This window comes from Drosophila obscura, unplaced genomic scaffold (genome assembly GCF_018151105.1).
Source record: "Drosophila obscura isolate BZ-5 IFL unplaced genomic scaffold, ASM1815110v1 contig_190, whole genome shotgun sequence".
NCBI lineage: Eukaryota > Metazoa > Arthropoda > Insecta > Diptera > Drosophilidae > Drosophila > Drosophila obscura.
The window spans coordinates 748,163-762,077 of NW_024542779.1; the positions used below are offsets into that span (position 1 = coordinate 748,163).

A 13,915-nucleotide genomic window follows, 5' to 3' on the forward strand; every position below is an offset into this window, starting at 1 on the left:
TGCATTCCTGACAGCTGAATGCGGAAGCTGGATTTGAATGTCGATTACCAGATCGATCTTTTATCGATCTTTTATCGATCTTTAATCAATCTTCTAGCGATGTACCCTATACCGTTGTTCTTTGCCTCCTCTCTTCCGGTTTCTGTTTCGCTCCCATTTGTGGTTTGTGTGTCATTTTCCTGTCCTCCGCACTTGCTCTAGAGAGGCCGTCCCATCCTTTTGGCAATGGAATTCCCTATACGCTCTTCCGATAACACAATCATTTACCGTTTGTTTTTCTTATTGTTTGCTTTTCTCCTCTCTCTGTTTCTCTGTTTTTGGCACCTTTTGAAAAATGCCGTTAATGGTACTTGCACTTGCACTTACACACACACACAAACACACCCGTTGTCCGGACTGGTTTGTGTGTTCGAGTATGTGGGGTGGGCATGGGTGGTTAACCCGTTGGTGCCGCTGTTGCTTTTGACTGACAACGGGTTTTTTCGCCTTCTTGGGGGGCTGCCATTGCCTTGCCTTGCCCCCAGTGGCGGCCAAAATGCCGTATACGTAATATAATATTTATTTTAATTGAACCACTATCACACACGCATACTATACGCATCTACATACATGCATACATTTTTACATACATATACCTGTATGTTTTTGTCGAATTTTCACAAACAATTTTGTGGCAGCGGCCATAAATTACTGCAAGAAAAACGAAGGCTATAAATCGGGTGTACTGAAATATTTGATACCCTCTCCTTGCAGGTGGGAAGCATCGAGTCGATGCCACAGCCACAGAAAATAGTTCTCGAATCTGAAGACTTTCTAAGGCAGGTTATTGCCATATTAAATATTACATATGCCATATACATAATATGCCATATTAAAAATTACAATTTATTACGATATAAGCCAAGTATGAACTGAAATAACGTTGCCAACCAGCAGAAGGTGGTCTTTGGTCTCTTGGCTTACAATATTTCCAAACTCTGCAAATTGGATAGGACTATTTGTACACAATTTCCTGCTCTTTTAATTTGCTAAATTATTTAAGTAACAATATATTTATATATAATATTGGGTTGGATTTTGCATACAATTTTTAAAACCAAAAATTCAAAAAGCTGATCTAGAATATATGTATACTCCGCCATTTCATAGAATCGGCAGATGCTTCCTTTCGAATATCAGATATTTATCAGATATACCCTAGCCTCTGAATGGGGTGTACGTATTATAACAAACTCCTCTCATATTTGCCCCAACCACCACCAGTCGTCGTGTTGTGTTGTGTCTGTCTTTTGCTCTGCCTCGACTTTGACTTGAAGTTCGTTGCCGTTAATCGCTTTTGTTGTTGTTGCAATATTGCAACATTGTTGTTGCAGGCTACTCGTGTTGCCGCCGCACATTTCACATTTCGCTGGCTAATTCGGCGCTGCTGTTGCTGCTGCCTCGCCTTACCTTTCTTTCCCACATCTCTCTGTGTGTGCAGACGGCTCTCGGCTGTGACTGACTGTGGGCTCTGGGGGTATAAATCGAATCTGGTCCCAAAGCTAGAGCCACATTCAGCCAGCCGCCGTCCAGGAGTTCGCATCGCTTTGCATCGCGTAACCAAAAAACGATTTTTGGAATATTTGGAATCCCCATACCGAATCGAATAATTTTTTTCTCAGTGACTTTTCTTGTGTGTTTTTGTGTGCTCTCCTCTCCTCTCTGCTCTCTGTGTGTTTTTTGTTTGGACAAAAACAACTAAAAATATGCTGAAATTCATTGTAAGCAAAACAAAAAAAAAAAACTGAAAGAATCCATCAGGATAATTCATAACAAAAAATGTATCCTTGTGGGGAAAAACGAAAGTTCTGTGACATCAATGGGGAATGAATGGGATCTACATAAGATCTAATGCTGTGCCCTTACCTATCCACTTTTTAGCTGCCCTGCCTGGCACTGGCCCTGCTGGCTGTTAGCGTGAACGCCCTGAAGATCCACGACTACGAGCACGAGGAGCACCAGCCCCTAGAGCATCACGAGCAGCACTATGAGCATGAGGAGCATGCCAGCTACGAGCCGGAGCACGAGGAGACGGAGCTGCATCACGAGGTGGAGCATAAGCATGCCACGTCGCATCAGAGCGTAAAGTTCCATCACTACCATGCCGTGCCCGTGTACATTAAGAAGGAGGATCAGCATCTGGTGAAGAATCCCATTGAGATCGGCGGCACCAAGCAGAAGCTGAAGATTTTGCATCCTAAGAGCGAAAAAAATCACAACCACGGCCTGGTGCTGGAGAATCACAGCGAGTCTCACCTGCACGAGCATGGCCACTACGAGGAGCCCGTCCACCACTCGGAGCACTACGAACATCATGAGCATTATGGACACCATGAGTAGACAGATCAGATCGTATCAGAACCATTTGGGCGCCCTCATTTGCCAAATAGTTAGTAAGAAAGGGTTATTCTCCCCAACCCAATCCCCAATCGTGTTTAAGGCTTTTTTTTATTTTTATCTGTATCGTCTCTTGTTAAATAAAACGATTACCTAGAGTAGTTAGTGAAATCAATAAGGGGTTCGGTTCTATCCATTTCAGGAAAGAAAATCAAATCAAAGAAAATATATAATATTATCGTGTAAGGTGCGACATATTTGAATTCTGTTGCATGAAAACTATACAACGGTGTAGTTACCTGTATACCTTGGCTCTCGCTGCATGGGTAGCCCATCCCCTTTAACTAAGGAAGATGTGACGTACACTTAATGTTTAGTGGCTCGCAATATCTTTTCAGGCCTGTAACTACGCTTAAAGCTGATCAGCTTATTGGAATTTTACTTCCTTCATGAATTCTCGGTATGGGAAAGGAATCCTTTATTCCCTGTAGCCAGAGAGGAGCCCGAATACTGATCTGCCGCTAGCATCGGTAGAATGCTCGCCTGCCACGCGGGCGGCCCGGGTTTGATTCCCGGCAGATGGAAACGTTTCCGACCCCATAAAGTATATATATTCTTGATCAGCATCAAAAGCCGAGTCGATATATCCATGTCTGTCTGTCCGTCCGTCTTGTTGAGCGCCTGGATCTCAGAGACTATAAGAATAAGGATAACCAAATTTGGTTTCCAGACTAATGTGATGTCACACTGCTACAAGTGTATTTCAAAATTTCGCCCCGCCCCCACAAAGGACGAAAATCTGTGGCAGGCACATTTTTGAAGATACGATAAAACTAAACTAAACGCAGTATCGTAGAGAATGACCATATCTACCAGATCGCCAAATCTGAATCAGATCGGATCATAATTATAGCCAGAATGAAGAAAATATTTTTCAGCTACTTTCCATAAAACACACTACTGATTCTCTTTCTCGCTCGCACACTCTGCCGCGTTCAGTGCGCGAGCAACCCCTAGCGGAGGAGATGTAGAATCTAAATGGTACATGTAGAATATACATGTTAGATGTATAATATAAATAGTATATGTAGATGTAGATAACAGATGTAGCAAAAAAATGTAAAATGTAAAATGGCTTTTTATACCCGTACTCAAAAAGAGTTAAGGGGTATATTAGATTTGTGGTAAAAGTGGATGTGTGTAACGCAGAGAAGGAAACGTTTCCGACCCCATAAAGTATATATATTCTTGATCAGAATCAATAGCCGAGTCGATAGAGCCATATCTGTCTCTCCGTCTGTCTGTCTGTCCGTCCGTCCGTCCGTCTTGATGAGCGCCTGGATCTCAGAGACTATAAGAGCTAGAGAAACCAAATTTGGTTTCCAGACTCTTGCGATATCACACTGCTACAAGTGTATTTCAAAATTTCACCCCGCCCCCTTCCGCCCACACAAAGGACGAAAATCTGTGGCAGGCACAGTTTTAAAGATACGATAAAACTAAAAACGCATTATCGAGAGAATGCCCATATACCAGATTGCCGAATCTGAATCAGATCGGATCATAATTATAGCCAGAATGAAGAAATTAATTTTCAGTTGCTTCCCCTCCCCCTCCCGTCAACGACAACGCAACTCATTTTCCTTCTCGCTCGCACACTCTGCCGCGTTCAGTGCGCGAGCAACCCCTAGCGGAGGAGATGTAGAATCTAAATGGTACATGTACAATCTACATGTTAGATGTAGAAGATACATAATATATGTAGATGTAGATAACAGATGTAGCAAAAAAATGTAATATGGGCAGTTCCTATCTGGCGTTACGTTACTTTCGTACGACAAAATGTTGAAAAAAATAGTCAAAAGCTGAAATTTGGAAAAAAGATTATCCTCGTTGAATATAATTTGGTTAGACCTACATTCACCAGAAAAGTGGAAATAATCGAGCGTACGGTTTTAAAGATATAAGCCAAAGTATGACCTAAAAGTGCGTTACATAAAACAGAAGTGGTTTTCGAGGTTGGGGTACAAAATGGCAAAACTCTGCGAATTGGATAGGGCTATTTGTATACAATTTTTTGTGCTAATAAATGAAGTATTGAGAGTTAATTTTCAAAGTTATTAAATGTAAAAACTTATCCTGTTTGTTTGTTAAAAATCCGCGGAGGCATCTGGCGAACGTTACTGGCGTTACGTTACCAAATTCCGCGATTATAAAAGCCAAAAATATACTGTTAGCCAAGGTTTCGACCAACGTTCTGATAATGGTTTTAGGTAGTTTAATATATTAGAAAGACTTTAAGGAGAAACTGTTATCAAGAATCATCTTCTTCCTAGGAGACAAAGTAAAAGAAAACATGTCTATAAAAATACCAGAAAATACCAAAACGTGAACTTTTGCTTATTTTCATAGGTTTTAGGATGAAAGTTAATGAAATTATATGTGAATAAAGTAAATTAGTTACCATTCAATAAATTTAGAAAAAAATATCCGGAAAAAATTATATGGAAATCGGTTTTTATTGACTTTTTATGATTTTTGGCCTGGTGGACCTTTTGGCGGGAACTGCCCATATGTACAATTTTTTTTTTTAATTCTAAAACTCTAAAAAATCATATGCTCAAAAATGTATATACTGACTGAGTACGGGTATAAGTAGAGTCGCGTCCCCAGAAGCGACTCACACGTTCCTTCTCGTTTTCTTTCATTTTTATTGGCTTTCAGTTCTTTGGTTTATATTTTTTGTTAATATGTGTGTTTATTTTATATTTACTTGCTATACTAAACTACAATATAATAAAAATAATATTAATGGATCTTATCTGCTTATTGCATTATTGGCTTTTCATGTATCAAGAAAAGGTATCGTCCAATTTTACGATTTTCATTATCATTACTTTTAAATTTTCAACTTAAAAGGAGGAAACTTCCATTTCCTATACTTGAAGACGGTTTCGGTGGATACGGACGTGTTGGGAAGACAGGCAATCTATGAGGGCGTTCAAACGGTGCTATCGATGATCGAGGGACGGGGATTCTCGGCCAGATTACTGGCAGTGATCTAGGACAATTGCCCTGCCAACCTCTGGGCAAAGGTACAGGCCTCGTTTACATACCCAGTGCTGTGGGACGTGACCCACTTGCGGAAGAACCTGGTGGAGCATGAAATCGTGGATACCGTGCTGGACCAGACGTATAATTACACTTTCAACCCCATGCTTGGGAAAATCAACGTGGTGCTGGTTTCCACCTATCCAAGCCGTCCGAACGTGCTATTGATGGCCGCCTTGATCGCGGAGCGAATTACAAAAAAAACCCAACTCGGAATATCATTAATTATCCTTATATTTTATATAATTTAACTTTACATAACTTATCATTACTTTTAAATAAATCTAAAAGCGCCTACGCACCAGTGATGGCTCCATCTACACGGGATGCAACAATATTAATTACACGAAACCAACTTAAAACAACCTGCAGGTGAGAGAGAGCCGATACTATACAAAACAGGTGCACATGAGAAAGCGTCTCGCTAATCCCATTTCTGCTTGGGTGTGTATAATTTTCAGCTCGAGCTTGGCCGTGATGTCGACCTGAGCTGACAAGCCGCAACATAAATGAGGAATGGGCAGAGTGGGTGGGGGTGGGAAATAATTACAATATATAAAAATAAAGGATCTCTGCTCATAAACTAAAATTATCTTGAAATTTAGATTCGCTAAAGATCTGGAAAATGTTTTAATAGATGTGTACATTTATTTTATTCAAAGCGTTCATAAAATATTTTTTCGTTTTGTTTTGAAAAGCTGTTGTTGCGAAGGGCGCTCGGGGTATTTCTTCCATTCTCTTTTAGGCTAGCCTTTGCCTTTGCTTTCGGCTTCGTTAATGCCTCGACCCGACCCGCGTCGAGTCGAACGACAGAACACCACCAAGAAAATATGAAGTCTTACGACGGGAATAGGTCCAGAGCCGGATTAGCAGTTGCCTAGGGCCCTCCTAGAAATAAAAGAAAAAATTTTTTGAAAAAACAAAACTCCAAATAATGAATAAAAAATATAATAGCCACTGAGAAAAATACAAAATAAAGGAGGGCCCCAGATTGATGGTTGCCCAGGGCCCGGTTGAGGGTTGATCCGGCCCTGAATAGGTCGCTACATCACATCAGCCCTCAAAACAAAATGAAAAACCAATTCAAGCGGCAAACAATTGTAGAGCCCACACACACAAGCACAGTATGTGTGAATACATGGCACACACACATTTACGTAACCTGGAAACGAAACTCAAAACAAACTCAAAACGGTTTCGGAAAATAAGAATTGATACAAAATTTTGTCGTGTCTGTTTACACACATACATTTGCAATTCTCAGCTTGCTTTCGCATCTCGTCATGAATCGAACATGTCGAAAAAATGCCGAACGTCTCAGGCCCACGACCCGAACGTCTCAGCACCACAGCCCGCGACCAAATTCGCGCCATCTCGCTTGCACAAATTTGAGAGCGTACGAATCTAAAAATGGAATCCGCTTGCATGTGTGAGTACACACAGAACCAGCAAGTGCGTGTGTGTGCGTACTTGTGCGAAGCGGACGATTTTCGAGACGAAAACCTTTTTATGAGTTGTGAAACAAATTTATTTACAGTCGTTGAATACGTCGCACGCTGAATACCCTAATGACAATTACTCCAATGTGAAGTCATGCATTAAATATATTATGTACTTTTATATAAGTATATCCGATAATTATCATCGAATATACCATGTTAAAAGAAATTATCATTGGAGGGATATACAATAAAAGTTTATTAATATTGGGGGTAAGCGTCTTGCAAAATTAACTTACACTTATAAAGTGAAGGGTATATTTCGACAGCGCTGTAAAAAACGTATGCATGTGCACACATACATATATTGTCTTTGGTTCTATTCCTGCAGTGTGATTTTTGACACACATAACATACACACATATGCATACTTTTTGCCCATTCTTCTTTGCTCTATTCTCCTTTGGAGTTCCTCTCCTTCTCTTTTGTAACAACCTAATTAGAAGCGAAGCGAGCGTGTCACGGCACGCGTCATAATATTATGTATGCACACTTGTTTTAATGTATATCAATGATATATTTGTTTAATGAATACTTTTGTTTTGGCTTCACTTTTCAGGGAACAGGCACTGATACTGCAGCATCGGAATGAGATGCAAATACTTGAGGAAAGGCTGAAAGAGAAGCTGAATCGGCAGGAGATGGAGGATCTTAAGCAGAAGCAGGAGAAGGAAAAATCAGCAAAGAAAAAAACTTGGGGGGGCAGGAATTAAACCAACTACAAGCACTTAGAAGCATCCGGAGCATGCAGGAACAGGTTGGCCATATTGTCATCCAAATACAAGACCTGTGCCTTTGAGGAGGAAGTTGGAATTGGAATCGGCTGCAGTACAGTGGTCCATAGAGGATTCGCCAATCGTCGAACTAAAACAACCAGTTTTAGATGCTGGCCCTCAAGTACGGGACATTGTAGGAAAGAGTGAACTATTCCCTAACATTCCAAATGAGCAGGAGCAGGAACTCTCCTCACCGGACGAGGGGCCGTTGATCAAAAATTATTTTGATTAACGAAAGCCCGACTTTGGTCCTCCCCGTCCCTCCTGGGCCTGGCAGAGGAAATTTCAATTTTATCACCAAAAATGACCGAACCGAAATTGAGGCAGGATTTAAAATAATCGACAAGGAGTACCACTGCACATTTGAATGGATGTGCAGGTTTAAGTCAAAATTAAAATGGCATATCATGTTACACCTAAAAGCGCACAGGGGTGTAAAGGAATTTGCCTGCGAGTAAGTATATGAAACTTCAAAATATTTAGTAAAATTAAATTAAATTTATACCTTTTTCCAGACTTTGCCCTGCTGCATTTGTACAACGTTGCAACCTGAAGAGGCACATCATACAAAAGCATACAAGCGACTAATTTCTATTCCTGAATCAATGCAAAATTAAGGTGAAAACAGCAGAGTCACTAAAGAGGCATAAAATCGCTATTCATGGCCTTGGGCAGGTAAAATGCGAAGTATGCAACATGCACTTGAACTCTTTGGAACGCCTTAAGTTTCACATGACAAAGATTCATTCATCTGATGAAGACGGCGGGAATATTTTTGCAAATTGTGCAATAAGAATGGATTAAGTTTCGCCTATCACAGTTTGACGAGGGCATCTGAAGAGGGTCAAAATTAATGAATCATTGAATATTAAAAAAAAATAAAAATTAAATAAAATAAACTTTACTTTGTTCCTTCTACTTTAGGGTCTTAAACTCGGATTATAATTCGCTCTATCTACCATATAATATCCACTACTAATTCCCTTCCTCTTCTTTAAATTACTAATATTAACATACCTTTCCTCTAATTAGTACTAGTTCTTAGCTATCTTTGCATGATTAGCTCTTTTAGTTTGTCTAGCTCTTGGGAATCTTATTTGATTTGCGCGCAATAAAAAAGAGCAATAAAAAATATTGGCAACCAACACTGATATATATATAATAATACAACACTATATATATATAATAGTACAACACTGATATAGTTTTGCAAATCAGCCGAGATTTGCAAATCAGCGGAAATTTTAAACCATGTACGTTTGTCTGTACAAGTATGTATGTATAGAGAAAAAGAGAGTGTATGTGATCTGTTCTTGGTGGCCTTATAACTGTTATACAAGCCCTCCTGAGCACACACACACACCAACAATCCATTCACACACGCCTTCCTCTGATAAGCCCGTGAGAGCTCTGATTGATGAGAACATCGTAGGTCAGGTCAGTGATATGGGTGGCACGATTGTTCGTGCTTCTGTGTGGATAGGAATCGTCGCTCCGTCGGGGCACCTCGGCATTGGCATCCGTCGCCGTCAGGTACACGAAGCTGGAGTTGTGCACCTCCCCCTGCGCTGGCCATGTGCCTGACCGATCTGAGCGACCAGTTCGCCGGTCTCCATCCAGGCTGCGAGAACACCTCGAAAAAAACTCACACTCGTCAAAAAATTCAAAATTCGAAATTTAACATGCGCTGATGCGAGGCTTTACGCTCGCCACGTGCTCAACGTGCCGGAATCCGACCTGTCTGCCGGTTCTGCTCACGCTTGGGCCTGCAGTTGGCACAGTAGCAGGGCTGCATAGAGGGACTGATGGATGTGAAGCTGTCGCATGACGTGGTGCAGCTACTCCAGTTATCTCTGGAGTCCACCATCATCTCATCGTTGATTGTGGTTGCGGTTGCGGTGGTGGCGTTCGCGTTGGTCTTGATTGTTGGCTTAGCTGATTTTTGGTGTGATTTGGGTGGTGGTGCCGTTGGCGGGCCTCCTCCTTCAGTGCGATCCCCCTGATTGATAACGGCCTGTATATTGGCCTGCAACCGTTCGTTCTTCATTCTCAGTGTCTCTATCTCCCTTTTCAGATGTCTATTTATCGGGTGCCGTTTCTTTTTTTCTTTTAGTTTCAGCGGAGGACTTCGAGGGCCCCAGCTGCTTTGTCGTGGCCTCTTTTCGGCTGGGCCTGGCCGTCTCAATGCCAACGTCCGTCTCGCTCAGCAGCTGGTAGCTATCGTTTAACGCCTCCACGTCCCCTTGGTCCCAGGATAGTTCGCTCCAGCTCGCGGCAGCGGACATCTGATTTTCATTCTGATTGATGAGAACATCGTAGGTCAAGTCAGTGATATGGGTGGCACGCTCGACATCGGCCCCCACTGCACTCGCCTGGCAGAGGAAATTTCAAATTTGTATAAGGCCGAAGATAAGGCTGGACTGGCACCTCCCCCTTGGGATCACCAAAAATGACCGAACCGAAATTGAGGCAGGATTTAATAATCGATAGGAGTACCACTGCACATTTGAATGGATGTGCAGGTTTAAGTCAAAATTAAAATGGCATATCATGTTACACCTAAAAGCGCAGGGGGTGTAAAGGAATTTGCCTGCGAGTAGTATATGAAACTTCAAAATATTTAGTAAAATTAAATAAATTTATACCTTTTTCCAGACTTTGCCCTGCTGCATTTGTACAACGTTGCAACCTGAAGAGACACATCATACAAAAGCATACAAGCGACTACAATTTTTCTTGCAATCAATGCAAAATTAAGGTGAAAACAGCAGAGTCACTAAAGAGGCATGAAATCGCTATTCATGGGCATGGGCAGGTAAAAATGCGAAGTATGCAACATGCACTTGAACTCTTTGGAACGCCTTAAGTTTCACATGACAAAGATTCATTCATCTGATGAAGACCGCCGGGAATATTTTTGCAAATTGTGCAATAAGAATGGATTAAGTTTCGCCTATCACAGTTTGACAAAAGAGCATCTGAAGAGGGTCAAAATTAATGAATCATTGAATATTAAAAAAAATAAAAATTAAATAAAATAAACTTTACTTTGTTCCTTCTACTTTAGGGTCTTAAACTCGGATTATAATTCGCTCTACTCTACCATATAATATCCACTACTAATTCCCTTCCTCTTCTTAAATTACTAATATTAACATACCTTTCCTCTAATTAGTACTAGTTCTTAGCTATCTTTGCATGATTAGCTCTTTTAGTTTGTCTAGCTCTAATTGCAGTTAACTTATTTGAATTGCGCGCAATAAAAAAGAGCAATAAAAAATATTGGCAACCAACACTGATATATATATAATAATACAACTGTAAATACGAATTATTAAACAGAGACATCCGTCTCCTTCGATATAACTTTATTCAATGTATTTCTGATATTCTTACAGTTATAGCTTAAGCTAAGGCCGCGCAGCTGCGCTGCCAGGAATGCCGGCAGCGGAGCGGCCGCATTTATATGTTTGTTATATATGCCCAGCGCTGTTGATAGCGGGGGGCGCGAGGGGAATATGCACATGCTTGTGTGGATCATATTCAAGTGCCGTCGGCTATGCTATACATGCCGACGCTGCACTAATGTAGTACCAGGCACAGTACAGTGGGTATTGGCTATATATATGCATACTACACAACACTGATATATATATAATAATACAACACTGATATAGTTTTGCAAATCAGCCGAGATTTGCAAATCAGCGGAAATTTTAAACCATGTACGTATGTATGTCTGTACAAGTATGTATGTATAGAGAAAAAGAGAGTGCATGCGATAGTGTGTTTCGTTTCTGTGGCCTTATAACTGTTATACAAGCCCTCCTAACACGCACACACACACACACCAACAATCCATTCACACACGCCTTCCTCTGACTAAGCCCGTGAGAGCTCTGATTGATGAGAACATCGTAGGTCAGGTCAGTGATATGGGTGGCACGACTGTTCGTGCTTCTGTGTGGATAGGAATCGTCGCTCCGTCGGGGCACCTCGGCATTGGCATCCGTCGCCGTCAGGTACACGAAGCTGGAGTTGTGCACCTCCCCCCTGCGCTGGCCATGTGCCTGACCGATCTGAGCGACCAGTTCGCCGGTCTCCATCCAGGCTGCGAGAACACCTCGAAAAAAACTCACACTCGTCAAAAAATTCAAAATTCGAAATTTAACATGCGCTGATGCGAGGCTTTACGCTCGCCACGTGCTCAACGTGCCGGAATCCGACCTGTCTGCCGGTTCTGCTCACGCTTGGGCCTGCAGTTGGCACAGTAGCAGGGCTGCATAGAGGGACTGATGGATGTGAAGCTGTCGCATGACGTGGTGCAGCTACTCCAGTTATCTCTGGAGTCCACCATCATCTCATCGTTGATTGTGGTTGCGGTTGCGGTGGTGGCGTTCGCGTTGGTCTTGATTGTTGGCTTAGCTGATTTTTGGTGTGATTTGGGTGGTGGTGCCGTTGGCGGGCCTCCTCCTTCAGTGCGATCCCCCTGATTGATAACGGCCTGTATATTGGCCTGCAACCGTTCGTTCTTCATTCTCAGTGTCTCTATCTCCCTTTTCAGATGTCTATTTATCGGTGCCGTTCTCTTCTTGGGCTCCTTTTTAGCAGCGGAGGACTTCGAGGGCCCCAGCTGCTTTGTCGTGGCCTCTTTTCGGCTGGGCCTGGCCGTCTCAATGCCAACGTCCGTCTCGCTCAGCAGCTGGTAGCTATCGTTTAACGCCTCCACGTCCCCTTGGTCCCAGGATAGTTCGCTCCAGCTCGCGGCAGCGGACATCTGATTTTCATTCTGATTGATGAGAACATCGTAGGTCAGGTCAGTGATATGGGTGGCACGACTGTTCGTGCTTCTGTGTGGATAGGAATCGTCGCTCCGTCGGGGCACCTCGGCATTGGCATCCGTCGCCGACAGGTGCACGAAGCTGGAGTGGTGCACCTCCCCCCTGCGCTGGCCATGTGCCTGACCGATCTGAGCGACCAGTTCGCCGGTCTCCCCATTGCTACTGGTGCTGGGATTGGCGCTGCCCAGCACCGCCGCACCCGGCGATTCTTGAGGATGAGGTAATGCCTTCTTGTTGGGTACTGGCCGAGCCAGTGGCGTCTGACCTCGGCGGCTGAGTCCTGCGACGCGAGGCAAAAAATTTCTCTTTGGCTGGCCAGCGGGTGGATGTGAAGCAGGTGCCGGATAGGGCGCAGCCGCAGCAGATCGGGCTGCTGCCATGGTCGGAGGATGGGAATTGCAAGGCAGTAGGCTAGTAGGCGAGTGCCCAATTGAAATAATAGTCAGACTTAAATTTGTTTAAAAAAGAGCTACAAATTTGGTTTACGCTAAGTCAAATAATAAAAAATAAAATAAAAACTACCGTACGTACAGGTCGAAAACGATCAGAGAAGAATTTCCGAGCCACGGAACGAAGGCTGATGAACCACATCCAATCCCTACGAATGACTCTTCGAATCAATGACAATAACATATTTTTTTTCTCAATATGCATTGTTAAGCAAGCTCAATTTCAAGCACTGCATGCGGAAACGAGTCCATACAGTTAGTCAAAAGAAGGCTCTTTTATTCTTATTGTAGTACGGAATTGCACTTTCCGTGCAAACTCACCTCCCCCTGCGCTGGACAACTTTTCTAAAAGTTTTATTTGATATCCATTAATATAGTAGAATGGAAACCGCATCAAAGGTTGTTTTGATGTTCCCATACTTCCGCTGGAAATTTTTCCAGAAAGATCTGTCCACCGGCTTATACGAGTCGCTAATACGGGAAGATTGATATATGTCTCCGTAACCGCAGAAGATCACACAATAAATTGCCACCGCTTAGTCCTCTTAATATGATCGCAAAGATAAAACACTTTTTTGACTCAAAGGCGCCTAACGGCCACACCTTTTTATTGTATTTTTTTCGTATTAAGTGAAATGATTAATGCATGCGGAAAGAAGTCCAAAGAGCTGTGTAATGTTCTTCCTTAATAAATTGATTGTTAATCTTTTTATAGGAGCGTCTGCTCCGTTCTGTTACTTTATTTAGAATGATTCTTACATACTGATCTTGGGTCCAGCTAACCCGAAAACATGCAATGCTTATATCTATGTATTTATATATATGTATATACATATGTATGCAGAAGGCATGCATATGTCGTG

At 42.3% G+C, this 13,915-nt stretch overlaps 2 protein-coding genes across 3 annotated transcripts; one reads left to right on the plus strand and one right to left on the minus strand.

Moving 5' to 3' along the window:
• Positions 1-1,732: 1,732 nt before the first annotated feature.
• LOC111081279 (histidine-rich glycoprotein) lies at positions 1,733-2,497 on the plus strand. Its single transcript, XM_022377298.2, has 2 exons — positions 1,733-1,760; positions 1,921-2,497. Exons 1-2 carry the CDS (start codon positions 1,746-1,748, stop codon positions 2,377-2,379), a joined length of 474 nt encoding a protein of 157 aa, XP_022232990.1. The 5' UTR covers positions 1,733-1,745; the 3' UTR covers positions 2,380-2,497.
• An 8,874-nt stretch (positions 2,498-11,371) lies between these two features.
• Positions 11,372-13,337, minus strand: LOC111081517. Of its 2 annotated transcripts, XM_041593509.1 has the most exons (3): positions 13,135-13,337; positions 12,567-13,014; positions 11,372-11,676 (listed from the first exon to the last, which is right to left on the minus strand). In XM_041593509.1, the coding sequence occupies exons 2-3, from the start codon at positions 12,981-12,983 to the stop codon at positions 11,479-11,481; spliced, it is 615 nt and encodes a 204-aa protein (XP_041449443.1). In that variant the 5' UTR covers positions 12,984-13,014; positions 13,135-13,337; the 3' UTR covers positions 11,372-11,478. The 2 variants fall into 2 exon arrangements, with proteins under 2 accessions (XP_041449443.1, XP_041449442.1); XM_041593508.1 differs by having other exon boundaries at positions 11,372-13,014.
• Between the last annotated feature and the right edge of the window lie 578 nt (positions 13,338-13,915).